This window comes from Lissotriton vulgaris, chromosome 8 (assembly GCF_964263255.1).
Source record: "Lissotriton vulgaris chromosome 8, aLisVul1.2, whole genome shotgun sequence".
In the NCBI taxonomy this organism is placed as follows: domain Eukaryota; kingdom Metazoa; phylum Chordata; class Amphibia; order Caudata; family Salamandridae; genus Lissotriton; species Lissotriton vulgaris.
Window position 1 is genome coordinate 195,495,065 of NC_141696.1, and position 19,382 is coordinate 195,514,446.

Consider the following 19,382-nt stretch of genomic DNA (forward strand, 5'->3'; position numbering starts at 1 on the left):
GAAACATGTTGACCTTATTTTATATATTATTTTCTTTATCACTTTACTAACGGGACTAGTTGGTTCTAATTTGCACAACCTTAGTAGTCCAGAAAAACAATCATGTTTTTCGACCACTGTTTTTAACAGAGTTAGAGCTACCCTCTGATTAAAATAATTTTGAGAAGTAGTGCATACTCTTTTTAAACTCACATTCACTTTCCTAGCAAAAAGGTGGACCCAATGAAGACAACTGGCTACCAGTGTTCCACTGGGGCCTGAGGGTCCCCTTAGCTAATTCTTTGAGCACGTGCACTCTATTTTTTCCAACTGAAAATAACAGCCTTTTCTAACAGCTCAGAAGCACTTTGAATAGAAATTTGGCTAGTTCATCATTTTTCTGTTGTGTATATTAACACTCTCCTGTTGTTTGAGTTATTCTTTAATTAACCAAGACAAGCATAAATTTCAGAAGTTAAAAAAGTACGCTTTTTATTCGCTTTTCTCTCATGGAAATGATTTTCCATTAAATTTCCCTCCTAAACCGTTACCCTGCACAGGTCCTTCCCTGTTAAAGGATGAAAGGTGGGTCTTGGACAGGAAAGTCACCAAGTAATACATGATGGCACTGGGTGCAATATCGCATGGTGTCTGCCCAATTGTTTGCAAAAAAACCAAACCATGGTACTTGTCAAGAAAGGTGCATCGAGGCTATCAGAAGCACAAGAATAAGATGCAACCCATGGACTGAAGAACAGTGTAATCTATCTTTCCCGGCAGCTGTAGGCTTCTGAATATATCAAAGAAAAAAATGAAAAACACAGCTACGAGACCCTAAAAAAAGTGATGGTCAATAGATAAGCGACCTTTAGGTGACTGCAAAAATTGTAAACTACCATGAAAAGTTTGAGAATCACCAACTTTACATGATGAAAGGCCATCTATGACTGCAGTAAAAGGATGTTCGATCTCTGAATGAGAAACCGTAAGAGAAACATAAGGCTAATCCTTGATAAATGTGAAATACTGAATTAACTTACCAAACATAAGCCGATTGCCACAAGGTTGAGTTCCTGCGCTACAAAACAAGTATTGGTAAAGCCAACAGGCCTCACCTATGAGAGCTATTGGCTTTGACAATGTTTTGTAGCCATGCTGCACAGCAGTGCGGATGCTTTGAAGTGTGGCTAAAACTAACAAAGATGCACAATGTCGCAGCGAGGGCTAATACACTTTTTTTTAGACTGCATTAGCAGTGGATGCATCATAGTCCTATTTATTTTTATTTTTAGCCATGCTGCAGGACAGCCACGCTGCTATACAGTATGGCAACAAATCATTGCCAAAGCCAGCAATGCCCATGCTGTAAATCAAGAACAAAAGGCAATGGCAAAGGCAATAGTCTCAAAGACGAGATCTATGGGCCTTGCCAATGCTTGTTCGGTCTTGGCCCAAAACTCCTGTGAGTCTTAGCAAATCAGTTATTCTCATGCGTGAAAAATTAGAAACAAAATCACATTTGAGAAAAAATTCTATTACATGAAGAAAGCGATTGTGCTCCTGTCTGTGTACTGGTGAAAATACAATTGGAGGCAGATAACATATGTTGTCACAATAAAAGCAGAGAACCTCTCTTGTTGCAAAAAACATCCATTTCAAAGGACAAAGTCTTTTTTGAAGAGCTCTGGCATAGTAAAATAAAACTACAAATGGCAAGAGGTCCAACAAGGACGACACAAGAAAAAATAAAAGTAGTGCCTCAGTTACAGCGCGATCAGCTGAAGGACAGCAATCCAGCTGAAACAATTAGTACTTGATCCATGCTCCAGCTGAATGAAGAACGTAAGGCAGCACCCACTGGCCAATTAGGGGACAGCAAAAAAAGAGTGACAATGAAGCGAACAAACATTAAGCAGTGGGCAGGCTGCGAGACTTGTTGTATACAATATATCTTGTAAGTGAGAGCATGAGCATGAGCAACCATGCCTGAAAAGACTCAAAAAGAGTGGGGAAAGTGCTAGATCAGTACTTAGAGTGTAATCGCTAAAATTTTGAGGACGGTCATTCTTTATTTTCAAAAGTATAAACAGGTTCTGGATTATGATGGCAATCACCAGCCTTCATAGAATCCTTGGCCTTTTCAAACTATCAACTACCCTAGTATAAAGTTCTGAAAATTGCTCCAAACCAACAAAGAGGCAGCAATCAATTTTGCTTACAGCATAACTTTAGTAACACTAATGGGTGCAAACCCGGCAGACTAGCCGTGGTCCGTGCCGGTAACAGCGGTGAGGCCGGGTAAGAGGGGATTTCGAGGGACGATGCAGAGGGGAAATTAAATAAATAATTAATTTTCCCACTGCACCGCCCCTCGAAATTCCCCCCCCCCCCCCCCCCCCCCCCCCCGGCCCCACAGCCTCACCACTGTTACCTACACGGACCGCGGCTGCGGCAGATAAAAGTGGACTGACTCCTGTAGCTGAGTAGGCATTTTATTATAAGCAAACACTTTCTTTAGTAGCAACATCTTCCAATCTGTCGGATTGACATTCACAAAGAGTTGCTAATATTGGGCTAAAGTATTTTTTTGAAGTATTAAAATTAGCATAATATTTATAATTAAATACACCTTTAACATACATACATGATTGCATCAAATACAGCGAGCTGGAATTTTCTAGTAACAGTAAAACAGGCACTAAAGGTAGAAAATGACAAATTAAAAACTAGCATTATTGTTTGCATTGCTACTTTTGGTAAATGGTCAAGGCTGATTTAAATGTGTTTGGTCCCAGTCTGTGGTGGCATAGTGAGCAAAAACACAATGGATTGGAATGCCTAGGCACTCAATCACTTTTGTTCTTCTCAATAAATAAAAATGTGTATCATCCTCGGCTAAAACAGAATCTTCTGCATAGAAGAACAAGCATTTGCAAAGTCAAAAGCTCGGACTTTAATGTACTAATGCAAGAAAACAGGATTTGTATATGCTTGTGTTTGAATAGCTTACTTAGCACATTCAAGACATCCCTATTGATCTTGTCAATGTTTTTTTCTAGCAAGAAGTTTGCCTTTAATAAAAGGCAATTTTATTAGGACTTACACTCACAGTGGTTAGCAGTAAAGCCGCTACTGTTTTATGTCTATATAAGCTGATGAAGCATTCAACAACTTGGCTAATGTAATATGGCGCCAATAGCAACTATGTCAGGTATCAACATATCAGGGTATTTGATAAAGGTGGAAACATTTAATTTCCATTAAAAAAACACCAACCACAAGTGAAATGTGGTTTGCGTAAGTACAAGACAGAGTACGTTTGCAAGCTGAAACATGAATTTCATAGCAGAATACCTAGGAGTGCGTTAAGACCAAAGGACGGCCTGCAGCTGAATGAAAAATTCGGAATTCAAAGTGACATCACAGATTTCCTGAATAGTATATATCAATGGCTGAAGGAAACCATCCCAATAGTTTAACATTATGTCATCCCGAAGGGTTACATTGCATTGGGATAGACTGACAAAGACGAGGGTTTGGTTACACAGCTTGTTAGGATTCAAAAAAGAATTCCATGACTTTTGTTCAGACAGAAATATAAACACAGTGTCATTCACCCCACATCCTATTTATGCATCTGCCAGGGTTTGGGATTATCTAAGATCACCACAAGTCTATACCAATGGAATTCTCTCACGAACTCCAAAATGTCACTTCAGTGCAGGCCCTGTTCCTCAGCTGGAAGTTGGCTGTTGAGCGAGCTGCTGGCAGAGTAGACCATTGGTTAAATCTGCATGATGTGCTGATTTATGGAAAATTCTACTTCGAACCATTTGTATTTTTTTTTTACAACAGATTTTATTAAAATTTTACATCAGACAATGTTTGTACAGAGCACGGATCAATGATACAAAAGCCACTGATGAGGGTAGCCTTTGAAGAGCAATAAAACATCCCAACCAACAACCCCCGCCTCCCCCCTCCCCTGCAGCGCACTACCCGCTTGAAACATTATACAGGCATAACAACATACAGGCGTATTTCCGCACCGGCCAATCCTCAATATAGAGTGGAAAGTCATTAAAAGGTAAGCCTGTCTGAGATCCTGATTCGTGGACGTGGGAAAGATAGAGATATTAATGCCTCGGTATTTAGCCCATGCAGTCCAGATCTTCCCGTGCTTTTGCAGGCAACCTCGAGCCTGAAACACCGCCACCTCGGCAGACATACATTTATCTAAAGCAGATTTCCAGGACTTTCACTGTTGGGCTATGTTGCGCTTGGCCAATGTGAGTCCTAAAAAGAGCAGGTGTTGTTTGTATATGTTCCCCCTATATCATCCGTACTGTGGAGAAGAACTAGGCGGGGATCTGCTTGGAGGTCCCAACCAAGTACACACCCCTGGCAGGACAATACACCCGACCAAAAATGTTGTAGCGCCGTGCAGCTCCAGACCGTGTGTAAAAAGGAGCCGTCATCCGACTGGCATCGGAGGTAGGTGGGGGGAGGAGATGGCCCCATCTTCCAGAGACGGAGGAGGGTGTAGTACACCCAATGAAGGTATTTAAACTGAATCAGTTGATATCTAGTGGACACAGCTGAACCCCTAGGGTTGGCAAGGGCCTCCGTCCAGTCGTCGTCAGAGAGGGTTGGTACATCTGCCTCTCGCGCGACCCTCGTCCGGTGCAGGTTTGTCGTGGCATGGGTGGACAATGTCTGATAGAGCTGGCGGATTTTATGTCCCCCGAGATCCCCATCAATAGTGTACCCTCTAATGGATGAAATTCTGGCAGCATCGTAAGGGTTTTAATCAGAGGTGACAACGCGTGGCGAAGCTGGAGGTATTTATGGAATTGGAACTTGTGTAGATCAAACTCCTCCTGTAGTCTTTGAAAGGTTTTAAGAGTGGATCCTCTCATCACATCCCCCAGCGTCGAGATCCCTATAGTGTCCCAACGACGGAAACTGGGCAGAGCCGAGACCTGGCGGAGGTACGTGCCCCGCCAAAAGGGCGTCTCGCACGTTAGCATGCCCCACCAACCCATGGACCTCAAAACACGTCTCCATATCTGGATCACTGTGCGGCTGGCCGGCGGGAGGGCCTCTAGAGTCCGAGTTACTATACATGAGATCTAGTAGTGGATACACCTCCAAGGAGAGTCGCTCCACCGCATACGCCGGATCGCCTTGCGGGCTATACCATCAATCATTTATGACCAGCAGCTGGGACACCCAGTAGTATGACCGCACGTCTGCCGTCGCGATGCCCCCACAGGCCATTTGGAAATTTAACGTGCTGGTATTCTGTATTGCGACGGCTCAAAGAGATTTGAAGCAGACTCCCTAGACTGATGGAGAACCAACCGTTTAGAACTTACCTTGGCCTGATATTAATTCAGGTGAATGTCAGTGCCATCTACAATGGACCTTAAAACCACCATTTTGAGACCGCCTCAATTATATCACCTTCAGTTTCATCAAACTTGCATACTGGATTTGTGGCTATATATTAGGGACCAGAGTAACTCACTGATTAAAACCCAAAAGATTGAACACGCCTCTAACGATGCATTCACTCATTGAACAGCACGATATCCTGCCCCAAATTAATGCTCCACAGTCCCCTGTACAAATTCTTGTCAGCCAAGTAAACTTCATTCAACAGGAAAAAAGAAGACATCATAGGTAATGTTTCTTCGTAGAAATAGGGAGGATCAGTAGTTTCAATGAAACAGAGTAAGAGAATATGAATCCCTCATCCCTTGTTACTGTGGTACAAGGTCAGTCTGATACTGGATCATCGCAAGGCAGCTGATGTCTCTGAATTTATTGCCAACAACATGAGCACTAATGTGTCATTACAACACAACTGTCAACAGAACGCAATGCAGCTTACATCAACAATGATCAAGCTAGTACCTCTTGTCTTGCTACAGCTAATACATTGCTACAGTCCAGGGTGATCCTACCTAGTGATGCCAATCCAGGAGAAGGGTGCTCCAATGCCGATATCTTAACACGGGTACTTCTCTGGAATAGGATCTGAATTTAAAACGCATGGAAGTCGTTTTACTTTGCTCTCAGCTCTCAGAAGAGCTTTTCTGTAGCAACTGTGGGACCGACGCAATGAGAAGTTGAAAGATTGTGAGCCTCCACCAAGAAACTGTGTCACTGCTAATTCAATGAGCAATCAACTGCGCCATTCCAAAATGTAACCCCTAATGTCGGTGATACACGTAATACAACATTTCAAATCAAGATTCTGCTTTTATTTACTAAGCGTACCAAAAATGCAGCTGTGGTAGACCCCCAAGAAATTCACCCCAAATCTATCAATCATGATCATAAAGGAGGAGTTAAACAAGCACAGAGATGATTGGGAGAAGAGACTGATGACCTTGATCAAAAGAAGTGCCACAACCCTCGCTGATAATAACTACACTTTTGCTGTATTCATTTATCTTCCTTTCCTATTGAGTGTGCGACTACAAGGCTGCCCTCATCCCATTCCTCCTGGACGTCTAACTTCCAAGGAGTTATGGTAAGAGTTAGTATGTATTTCCAGGTATGCGTGTGAACTTCACAAAATCACCTTTTGTTCCTTGCATGTTTTAAGAATGAGACAACACATGCACGCTTTTTCACAACACATGCACGCTGGTGGTTATGCTGCCACATCAGTGGCATAGCTGGTTTTTGCAAGGCCTGCAGTCGCCGGCCGGCCCTGTGTTTTAAAATGCATGCCCCAGTCACTGGTGTGTTCTATTCTGTTCTGTCAAATGTAACGTTGTCAGTATATTTTAATTGTGTATATACAGGTCTTCTGACTTTAAAGGGTCCTATTATTGCTAAAGCACAATATCAATTCTTACCTTGACTAGCCATTAGGAACTGGTATAGTATGTATGCGTGTGCACTGAGAGGGTGTATATATGTATAACAGGGATCCGCATAGGGGAAAGTAGAATTCTGGTCCTGAAGCAAATCCCGGACCCCTTTGTGGGCTTTTTTAGAGCTCAAACATGTCAACCTAGAAAGGACATGAGCTGCATATTTAAGCCTCAAGTGTTTATTTTAATCATCCCTGAGCCATACCCCTAATAAAGGCACAGTGCTGATTAACGGTAGCTTTATGGAGTGCTTTGCTACCTGGACCTCCCATTCCCCAGATCACCTATTAACAGTAACTCTATCTACAGACAGGGCGGCCCGCCACTAGAGCATTCTCTGGCAAGCGCAGGATGGCTAATGATGGTGTGTGAGGCCTTCCTGTTGTTTTTAGATATACCCTCTGGGTCCTATCTCCAGGTACAGCAATGCAAATCCTCCTGAATTGGGTACATTGCTCACTAATGAGGATGTCCAGCTCCAATTCTTGAGAGCCCAATAGGCAGTGATACGTTTGTTTTTTCTGCGTTTGATGGCCTACCCTAAGGATCATAAATTATGATATTGCATGATATGTATCTTGTTTTACAGAACAAGATAAAAAATGGCAGGAAGACCAGAGCTTAGAGGTGTGGACACCGAGGTGACCATCAAGATAAAATACCAATATATATTGCATGTATTATTTAGGATCATAACATATTCATTTTTTTTCAAGATGGATATGTGGCTAAACTAAAAAGACAAATACAAAACTTGCATTTATGAATTTATTGATGACATACATTGATAAGAGATTGGCATATCAGAATAAATAAAAGGAAAAGGATATTTGAAGTGAGGTTATTAAGCCTTATTATAAAGTGAGCGTCAGAGCTTTAGCACCCTCAGAAGTGATGGGATACTATTTTATAATATAAAAAGCAATAGTAGGAAGATTATTGTCCATTGGGAATAGAGCAGATACATTGCTTTCATAAACTGCAAATGATATTTTAACCAGGGAGAATGTAGAAAAGGATTTATTCCTTCAGTATGTATTGCTAGCTATTAAGGAGTACTGAAAATCAAAGCCACCAATGGGAATCGCCGGTCTGTGAAGTTTTAGAAGAAATTAGTTTTCGGGGTAGCCCCGATTGAACATGCCATAATTAACTATGTGATAATGTATATGGAAATGCAACAGGTCAGTACACAGCTAATACACACATGTACTGAAGCAAAGAAAGAATAATCACATATCAGAAAATATCTCTATATCAGCTAACATCGCAGAATTAGTGCTAGAGGTAGCCCTGATTCAGCAGGCCATAATTAAATATGTGATATATACGGAAACGCAACAAGTCAGTGCAAAACAAAACAGTGCAAATATTCATTTACTAAAGCAAATAAATGTATGAACTCCATATCTGCTAGTATCCCTCGTCAACATGGAAAGCAGAATATATGGAAGACCAAAGCAAATAGCCTAACCAAAGTGATCTCAAGACCGGTGTCTCTGGAACAACACTGTTATGTCTCTGGGTGAGGTACGATAAAACATACTAATCAAAAAGTGGCTAGGTTAGAGCTTGATGGACTTACTTCAGACCATCTCAACTTAATACTATTTTTAGGTCGAGATTTCTTTTATATACTTTAGTATATACTTCTTTGTGGACTTACTGCTTTTTATTGGTTTGTTTCAATGTTCTTTAAAAATCCTTAATTGCTAGTGGTCAATCTTTCCTATTTGTCCCTCCTTTTCAACCCAGAGGAGCAGGTCCCCAGTACTTGTACCCTTCCACTTATCTCATTGTAGCATCTGTTTAGGGACTACTTTTTCATTATTACTCTAAGAGCACTTGACGTTTTCAGTTGCTCTGAGCTCCGACTTCTGTTTATTTAAACAGGTCTGTAATGCTTGTTATCTCCCCACATCTGCTGAGTCCTACTCCCCGGTGTGCCTGCAGAGGTACTTAAAATCCTCTTGCTGATTCTCATCCTCCTGGTGCCTATCAATCAATCAATCAACAAAATTTGTATAGTGCGCTACTCACCCGTATGGGTCTCAAGGCGCTGAGTGGGAGGGGGAGGGGGGGGGGGGGGGGGTCGCTACTGCTCGAACAGCCAGGTCTTGAGTTGTTTCCTGAAGGAGAGATGGTCCAGGGTCAGACGTAGGTGAGTGGGGAGGGAGTTCCATGTCTTGGCTGCCAGGTAGGAGAAGGATCTTCCTCCGACGGTGGATTTGCGGATTCGTGGGACGGAGGCGAGGGCGAGGCTGGCAGATCGGAGCTGGCGGGTGGGTTTGTAGAATGTGAGGCGGCTGTTGAGGTACTTCGGGCCCTTGTCGTGGAGAGCCTTGTGTGCGTGGGTGAGGAGTCTGAACGTGATCCTCTTGTTGACGGGGAGCCAGTCCAGGTCTTTCAGGTGGGCAGAGATGGCTGTGGCGAGGGATGTCCAGGATGAGTCGTGCTGAGGTGTTCTGAATGCGCTGGAGTCTTTTCTGGAGTTTGGCTGTGGTTCCAGCGTAGAGGGTGTTCCCGTAGTCCAGACGGCTGGTGACGAGGGCCTGGGTGACCGTCTTCCTGGTTTCGGTGGTGATCCATCGGAAGATCTTTCGGAGCATGCGCAGGGTGTTGAAGCAGGATGACGAGACGGCGTTGACTTGCTTGGTCATCGTGAGGGAGGAGTCCATGATGAAGCCCAGGTTGCGTGCGTGGTCCGTTGGCTTGGGTGCGGTGCCCAGGGCAGGGGGCCACCAGGAGTCGTCCCAGGCGGAGGGAGATGGTCCGAGGATGAGGACTTCCGTCTTGTCTGAGTTCAGTTTCAGACGGCTGATCTTCATCCATTCTGCGACGTCTTTAATTCCTTCCTGGAGGTTGGCTTTGGCGGTGGCGGTGTCGTTGGTGAGGGAGAGGATCAGCTGGGTGTCGTCGGCGTAGATGATGTTGAGGTTGTGTTGGCGTGCGATGGCTGCGAGAGGGCTCATGTAAACGTTGAAGAGGGTGGGCCTGAGTGAGGATCCTTGCGGAACGCCGCAGATGACTTCTGTGGCCGCGGATCGGAACGGGGGAGGCGGACTCTATAGGTTCTTCCGGTGAGGAACAAGATGATCCACTCCAGGGCCGCTCCTTGGATTCCGGTTTTGCTGAGGCGCTGTATCAGGGTGCGGTGGCATACGGTGTCGAAGGCTGCTGAGAGGTCCTGGAGGATGAGGGCAGCAGTTTCCCAGTTGTCGAGCAGGGACCGGATGTCGTCGGTGGCTGCAATGAGGGCGGTCTCGGTGCTGTGGTTTGCTCGGAAGCGGGACTGTGAGGGGTCGAGGGATCCGTTGGTCCTCCCCTCCCCACGCCGACCACCTCCGACCATGGTTTTTTTCTACATTTTCTTAGTAAGCCCTGGTGTTTTAGATGTCACCAGCTCATCCCCCCATTAACTCTGCGTGGTGTCCCCAGCCTGCTCCTCCCATCGGCCGGTGCCTCCGCCTTTAAATCCTGACGTCAGTGCTCCGGCGTTGTGTGACATCAGAGGCGGCACAGGTCAGACATGCGGTTTATTATGTGAACACATTCTGGTACTGTAGTGTGTGCCCTGCCGAAAGGCCCTGCAACTTTAGTGGTAAAATAAAACTGCCTTTCTTCCTCCTGTGGCCCATGCAACAGCAAACAGGTAGACGCAGCAAATTCACCTCTAAATAATAGAGGCAAATACTTGGTTCTGCTTTCTTTCACCTAGTTAAAAATCTGCATGCCAAAATATCAAGAAAATTAAAATGTAGATAAAACATATGAATGGGACGCTTTAGCAAGCAAGTAAGTCGGGAGTAAACGAAAGGGACGTTTAGACAAACCTCCATTTCCTCCCCAAAAGATGTGTGCATTAGCCAGGACTCGGGTAGCTGCAGCAAATGAGCTGTAGACAGGAATGGTCTGACGCGGGGGAGGAGGGGTGGGGGGGTTATTGAGAATAAATTGCTTGTAAAGATCACAGCCTTTCATAAGCCACACGGATATCTAATCTGTTCCCTTCCGAAGCGTCTATCATGTTACATCAAAGGGAGGTCAGGGCTTCTGAAGCGCAGGTAAAAATGTTACTCAAATGCTCAGTCAGGGGTAATACAAGAGAAACTGTAGGACCCGCAGCCGAGGTACAAAAACAGGTACACAGAAACCCGCACTGTCAGCAAATGCGCTTGCCATTAGCTCCAGTAAAAGTGCGTGCCTTCGAAAGTGTGAACTATACGGCGAACCGCTGGCTGCAGGCACTAAACTTTTAAATGATAAGTGACGTCTTTCAATATTTTCTTTGGCATTGTGTGTTACTGTGCAGTTATCCTTACTAAAAAAATACTGATAACCCATAGCTATATTGCTGCAAACAAATATGATGCAAGTTATATGCAAGAGGTAATGTTAATTTGTTTATATTTTAAAGTACTTGTGCATTTTATTTTTCAGCTGAAAATCATCAATTGACAGCGCCCATTGCTGTGCTTGACTGAACATACTAAAGTGCAGGACTCACTGTCTCAGAGTACCTGTCTGCTAGCGAGACCTGCTCCATCCCTCCTGAGAAGTGCTGGTACACTCCCTTTCTTATTAAAGGTGTGCTGGTACGCAGTACCTGGCAGTACCACTACATTTAAACGACAGCCCTTTCTTTAAGACCATGGCTCAGTTGGCTTGAATGCAGTCCCATGGGACTAGTACTCTCACTTTATACCTTGACAAAACTCAAAACAACCCTGAATATCCTGGAGAGCCAGAGAAAGTGTATTACAATCCGAAAGTGGTATCAGTGTGTCTCAAGGTATAGCTAGAACAAGCAGTGTTAACTCAGTGGAGAGCTCGCATATATGAACAAACGCCATATGACTTTGTCATCAGTCTAATAAGAAAATTGAGTTTGTAAACCTTTTACTTATCAAACTTAGGCCCTCCTTAAGAGAGTGCCAGACGTACAGCAGTGATACTGGGAGGACCGAAATCTCCAAACCTGCCGGGTACTCCCACACCAAATTCTGACAATTAACACTTTTACTGGAATGGGGGTTAACAGCAGAGACCTGGCACCATTGGGGCTTTTCTGTGCAGTTTGTGCAGGTCCCTAAGAGAAAACCACTGACATTCACGTGGATAGAGTCTGCGTGAGGTCACAGGTGGAGTGAAAGGATTTCAGCGAGCTAGTTTCTGAAACCTATTAGGCATGCACCTGAAGGGTTTTCAAGTTTAACAGGACAACAGATTCTGGTCTAATGTGACTCTTAATGCACCTAAAAGGCTGTGTCACACTCTACTCATACTTACACTACATAAGAGGCAGTCGTGGCTACTCTGGAGAACCTGGGTAAAACAATCCGTTTCTACCATTTGTTCAGGGGCAAGTGTGTGGACACAACTCAACCTGTTCTAAAATTACAGGGATTTAAGTGAAAGCCATTCCTTGTCCACTCATTTACTAAAACTCAGATATAATTCAAAAAATGCACTTGATTAGCAAATGCATACATTTTATGGACATGTTAATGATTAAGTTAGCAAGTGTACAATTTACTAAGGGTGAGGACACACCATGATTGTGAAGAGAAACAGGAACCAGGTGCTTTATAATCATCACATGTTGAAAGGTAGCATGCTGATAATTATTTCTGTGTGGCTGCATCTGTGTCCAGTACAATACACAAACCACTAGGTACATAGGAAATTAGTCCGTTTTTATCTGCATCAATTCAATTTTTACATAATTGCTGACAATAGCATAAGTACTAAAGCTGGTTCTTTGTGAATCACTTCCTAGTTTCAGTACAGTACAAGCCACATGCAAAAAACACACAAACAAGCAGGTTAAGAGTGACAGAAAACGTGGCTTCTGTGCCGGAAACCTCCTTCTTACAACAGGCTTGGGAGGTAGCCCCCAGAGCACGGTACAGTGCTAGCAACTAAACTTAAAAATGTTCTTTTCCAAAATACGATATATAATTATATCTTACGCTCCAAATTGTCATTGTTACATTAGTTGGTCTACTGTGTTCCATAAAGCCCTCGTATCTTGCCTGCGATTGACTCGCAGATGCTTGGGTGGTTTGACAATTATGTAGAGGAAAGGGAGTTGGTCAGTGACAACGTGAAGAGTTGCCAATGTTTGATAAATATCATCAGTAATTCTGCTTTTATGATGGTACCGGAGTGTGAGAGCTTGTTGAAGCTGTGGGCAGGCACCCCTCTCCTCTGAGGGCAGGGAGGTCCAGGCGATCCCACTTCTGTAAGCTAACATGATGTAATTGTATTATATATATATATATATATTCACTGAAAAAACCATAGGTTATAGACCATATATAGTTAGGGATTAGCATTTAAAAAACCTTATTTTATTTGCACAAAACCATTGAAATTCCATATATAGTTAGTTGCACTAACTATATATCGCGGACCCGCAATCCACTGCTAATGATGTCACATATTACATCATTCATGACATGGTCAGTGACATCACTGATGACATCACTGATGACATCTCAAATGACATCACTGATGACATCACTGATGACAACACCCAGTGACTGTATGTTTCTGTAAAGTTAAAATATGTCTTACATATTGAAGAATGAGTGGATGTATAAGTGTCTGGATGAAGGATTTAGTAGGTGCATGACTGACTGTATGAGAGAATGATTAAATGTGTCTCACTGAGTGCATGGGTTAGTGATTAAAGTGTCTTAATTTGGCAATCATTATTTATGTTCTTCTGTAAACTGCTGCATGTTTAAATCAGTAGCTATATCAGTAACTATATGGGTTATTGAATGGTTGCCCAAGTATTTGTATGGGAGACTGAGTATGTGTGTGGGTGGCTGGGAGGTGTATAACTCTGTGCATAGATGTGTGAGCAGTTGATTCCCTAGGTGTATGGCTTCAAAAGTGCATGTAGAAACAGCTGTATGGACAGTTGACTGTGTGCATGAGTATATTGGTGAGTGAATGGATATCTCAGTTCTACATGTCAAAGTAAGTACATATGTAAAACACACTCCATGTGAGAGTTGACATATATAAATAACTGAACATAAGAGCCAGTGAATGTGAGAGTGGCTGTATGAATCATTGTGAACTTGTATCAAGGATTGTATAAGAGAGTAAATATGTGTTAGTATATGTTTGAATAAGTAAGGTGTGTATAACTGTATAGTTGAGGAAATGGAGGTGTGATTGATTCTTTGCATGACTGACTAGGTGTGTGAGTAACTCCATGGATGTGTGACAGTCTGTGAGTGCCTGTTTACACTGAGTGTATCTAAGGTTATATTAGAGTCTGAAGATGTATTATCACATAAATGATATCATCAGTGATGTAATCAGTAATGTCAAATGAGATGTCAGTGATGTCATCAGTGATGTCATTTGAGATGTCATCAGTGATGTCATCAGTGATGTCATTTGAGATGTCATCAGTGATGTCATCAGTGATGTCACTGACCATGTCATGAATGATGTAATATGTGACATCATTAGCAGTGGATTGCGGGTCCGCGATATATAGTTAGTGCAACTAACTATATATGGAATTTCAATGGTTTTGTGCAAATAAAATAAGGTTTTTTAAATGCTAATCCCTAACTATATATGGTCTATAACCTATGGTTTTTTCAGTGAATTTTCAAGGTTTTGTAAATGCAAATTCCTAACTATATATGGTCTATAACCTATGGTTTTTTCTGTGAATTTCATTGGTTTTTTAAAAGCTAATATCTATAGCTGTAAAATATATTCTTTATTAAGTGACGTATCACGTAGCCCGTGAGACGCCTCATGATGCATCGCATAACCGTGACGTATCGTCTCTGCAGCGCAAACCAAACCCAAAACGTAAGCGCGGCAAAACACGCTTAAAGATATATATATATTTTTTTTACCTTAATTAGACAAAATCCACACGTGCACATATCACAAACGTTCAAAAAACACAATATGTCGGACTCCCGTTACGCTGCCGGTTAGCTGCCCGGTTAACGTACCAGGAAGCACCTTTACCGTGAAAAATCGCATTTTTTTTTTCACCCCCAGGGAACTTTAATAGCCCCCTCATCAATCCTAGGGGTTCAGGAGGGGTCTGCCTTACCCCTTTCATTCATTTACACCTTTTTTTTTTCCACCTCTTGTCTCTCGATCCCACAGAGAGACAAGATGGCGGCCGCTCCAGACTGTTTACAATGATAACAGCCAATCAGCTTCACCTCAGACTCCCGTTACACTGCCGGTTAGCTGCCCGGTTCGCGTACCAAGACGCGTCTCTACGGCGAAAAAATCGGAATTTTTTTTTTTGGGCCCAGCGTGGCTCTATAATATCCCCTCATCAATCCTAGGGGGTCAGAAGGGATCTACCTTGCCCCTTTCCTTCATTTCCCCCTTTGTTTTGGCCACCTCTTGTCTCTCGATCCTACCGAGAGACAAGATGGCGGCCGCTCCGAACTGTTTACAATGTTGACAGCCAATCAGCTACTCGTCAGACTCCCGTTACACTGCCGGTTAGCTTCCCGGTTAGCTGCCCGGTTCGCGTACCAAGACGCGTCTCTACGGCAAAAAAAAAGGATTTTTTTTTTTTTGGGTCTACCTTGCCCCCTTTCCTTCATTTCCTCCTTTGTTTTGGCCTCCTCTTGTCTCTCGATCCTACCGAGAGACAAGATGGCGGCCGCACCGGACTGTTTAGAATGTTGACAGACACCGGAGAGCCAATCAGCTTCGCTTCGCAAAGTTCCGATAAGCGAAAAGTACGCGAACCGGATCGCTGCCCGGAGCGCTGTTACAGATATATATCTTGATTTAAACGTTAATTTCTCAAAATCCACTGAACCACATATATTGAGACCTAGCAAAGGCACATCGGGCTAACAGTCCCTACAATTTTGCCAAGTTTCGTGCAAATCCATTCAGCCGTTCGAGCTAAAAGTGAGTCCAACCGCCCTATGGAAAACTCAATGTTAAAAACGCGTTTTGGGACCCCCCTTTTTTCTCAGCCCCCCCTTGACGAAACCCCCCCAAATTTCCAGGAGCTGCTCAGAAACAAAATGTGCCATTTTCCTGAAAATTTCAGCCGATTCCGTCCACAAACGCCAAAGTTATTAGACATAGAATTTTCAGAAATCCCATAGGGAAAAAATCCTAACTATATATACCTACTGGCGACCGCCAGTAGGTAATATATATATATATATATATATATATATATATATACACACACACATCTATCTATCTATCTATCTATCTATCTATCTATCTATCTATATATATATATATATATATATATATATGTATATATGTATATATATATATATATATATATATATATAGCACAGGAAGAAGGAAACATGCCAGTCTGTGCAGTAAACTTTACATCCCTGTCTTTACTAAATCATGTTCTCAGGACATAAAATGTCTTTATACTGTCCAACCTATGACCCAGTGCAGCCAGTGTGGAAATACCAGAGGATGCCCACCTCACTTCATCTCATCACAGACAGGGTTTACAAGTCCTGCACTTGCCCTGCACTATTTGAAGAACATTGACACCATATACCCTCGAGAGAGAGAGAGTACTAAGGTTTTTATAACCTACGCCTAATGAGGATTCCGAAGTTCTTGAAGACGTGCTGAGGAGGAAGCTCATTCGCAGTTCTTACAACCAAGCTTTGGGACAGTTTGCCATCCACACTGTGCGGATGTGTGCTTGCAACTACCGCCCTGTCTGTGTTGGTGTGCAGACTTGCTTCAGTCGCAATGTCTGTTGTTGTGCACACTTGCATCTGTCTCTGTCACCTAGCCTCTACTATCCTAGTGCTGTGGTTTGTGATTTATTTCCCTCATAGATTATAGGTTTCTATATTTTAAAACTCATAATGATTTAGCCTTTCGTGTGTCTGTGGTCAATATATTAAACGCAGGAAAGTTGAGAACTGTTCCGCTCGTTATTATAGAACTCTGCAAAGTCATAATCTATTTCACTGACAAAGCTTCGCCCCTAATTCACCATAGAAAGCTGTTGACTATCTGTAAAGCTGTAGCATTAAGATGGATAGGGGGTGACTTAGGAAAGAAACTAAAAGATAGCGTCAAACTGTAGGCACACGAATCCACCTTACAGTGAACATGGGAAATGTTACAGTCCTTCAGAATATCACCACTAAATACTAAAATATACAATTACACTCCACAAAACACATTCAAATTTGCAACATGTCACATAATTCTACACCTTATACTACTATTCCATGCCACATAATACCACCCCAAAACACCCCACATAAATTCACAACCAAATACACTACTCAATGCCACGCAATTCTAAACCACAAAGCATAATTTCACTCCACATAATACCACTCAGAGCCACATAATTACTCTACTCAATACAACACAAAAACATCTCACATAAATACACTCTCTACCACATACCAGCAATCTACATAAATGTAATACACACCTTGACACATTATTCCAATAAGCATAATTTCACCAAATGCCACACAGTTCCACACCACAAAAATGTGTCTGTGACCTGCCCTACCCCTACTTTCTCTCTTTCTCGCACACTCTTTGTGCTCCTCTGCCTGGAGTTCATTCACCACTTTAATACACAAACTACCTATCCCTCTCTAAATTCTTTTCTATCTATTCTGTGGAGTTCTCACCCATATCTGTTCCCATCCCACATAATTCCACTATACATCACAATTTCACCCCACACAATTCCACAACAATTCAAATTCAACCCACATAATTCCACTCCATAGCACATACATCCACTCCACTCCAAACCAAACCAAAATACATGGGTAAAAGACATAATCAATTACAACGCTAACAGCTCTAACTCCCTCAATGCAAGACCGATTGCATTGCAAATGCCTGTTTTTACTGAGCGATTGTTCCATCAGCGCAGTAGGTTTTATGTATTGGCACTGCATGGAAATATGGTTTTAAATGAGTCTGTCTGGAGTATTACATTTCTGCATTGTGGATGAAAACCTAAGATATTTATCGATTCAGAACTCAGTAAGTAAATGACAATACACAAAGGTACTGCCCGGCAGTATTCATAGAGCCTTTTGGTGCACTTACTATACAAGTAGCACCAGCTTGGGCACAAGACAAATGCAATCCACACATCACTTCAAACTTATGACATTACTAGATTCAGCGACAAACGAGCAATTGCCATTATGGCGACAGAAATGTTTATGTATCAACATGGACAGGTCTAAGCCTAAAAGCACAATAGGGAAAAATCTCATGTTTTGTGCCGTCACAGCATTCCTCCCTATTAATAAAGTTGTAGAATATCTAGGGGTGTTACTTTATTTAGACACTGACAAGATAGGGAGAATCAGTTTGATGACACTACTAAAGAAATTAGCTATGCAAATCAAATTTATAAATAATTAACCAATATCTTCAGCCAGTTAGGTACATTTTACATGAATGGTACTTGTACCTAAAGAAGTATCTAAATATTACGGCCATTCGTTTTTTCTAACGCAAGCCTTGCTTGATCAATTAACAAAAACCGACGTCTAACTTTGTCTGAAACACAAGAAGAGACTTGAAGTTACATAACGTCGCCAGCGGATGCTCCCTTCCAGAAAATAAATATCCCTACTGGGAGCTAGAGCAGTTGGCATTAGGCGGCTCAATGCTACAACAAAATATCTGAGTGTTGGCAAATATAAAATCTTGACATTCGATGGCGACTAAGGTCTGGCATAGCACAGGAATTCAGAAAAACCAATGCAGCTCTACAATTGGTTGGAAACCCAAATTTTCAGGACAAAATAATACATTTTTGAAAACAATAAGTACATGCCATTCACACCAAAATGATTTCAATTGGCAAGCCATATACCTCCTTAAGAAGTGTGGCTTGAGTATCTGAGTACAATAATTTATGATTCCTTTTAGCCTAACCCCCTCCCCATCCATCAGCCTTTGCTCACCTTAATAATGCAAGATATGATGTCCGGAACCCTCTCCCACGTGGTAGAAATTTAGAATGTAAGGTACACAACCATAAAGCAGATTCTATTTACCAATAGTGATAAAAGTGACTAAAAAACAATAAAACTTAGCCATCAGCACATTAAATAAACCAATGCTGCCCCATCTCTGAATCTATGATTAAGAGTCGGAGGAAAACATGGATTTCTAACTGAATTCTCGCTTCAGCAAACAAATATAAAAATACCTGCTTGCAGCTGTGGAATCTTTGATTTTCTTTCCTTCTAATGAGGCTAAATGTTGCTCCAATGCATCGAGAAGACTGCTTGGGGCCTGAAAGAAACAGAAAAGGAAATGCATTCTTTTGTTTGCAGTAACATGGCAGTGTTTGTTCATAAATCCACTTCCCGTATCATTTATTGAACACTTCAAGGTACTTTGTGACTTTACCAGAAGCTAACAGAGGCGTGACCAATATACTCACCACACTCACATACCATGTCACTTCAACATCACAATTAAAAACTATGAGAGGTAGGTGAC

General features: G+C 42.4%; 1 protein-coding gene across 7 annotated transcripts in view; it reads right to left on the reverse strand.

Moving 5' to 3' along the window:
• The window catches only part of PICALM (phosphatidylinositol binding clathrin assembly protein), a 495,196-nt gene that overhangs the window by 158,013 nt on the left and 317,801 nt on the right, over positions 1-19,382 (reverse strand). For all 7 annotated transcript variants that reach the window (XM_086933969.1, XM_086933970.1, XM_086933967.1 and 4 more), the window contains exon 9: positions 19,087-19,172. In XM_086933969.1, coding sequence (XP_086790095.1) covers positions 19,087-19,172 — 86 coding nt within the window. The remainder of the gene's footprint in view (positions 1-19,086; positions 19,173-19,382) is intronic.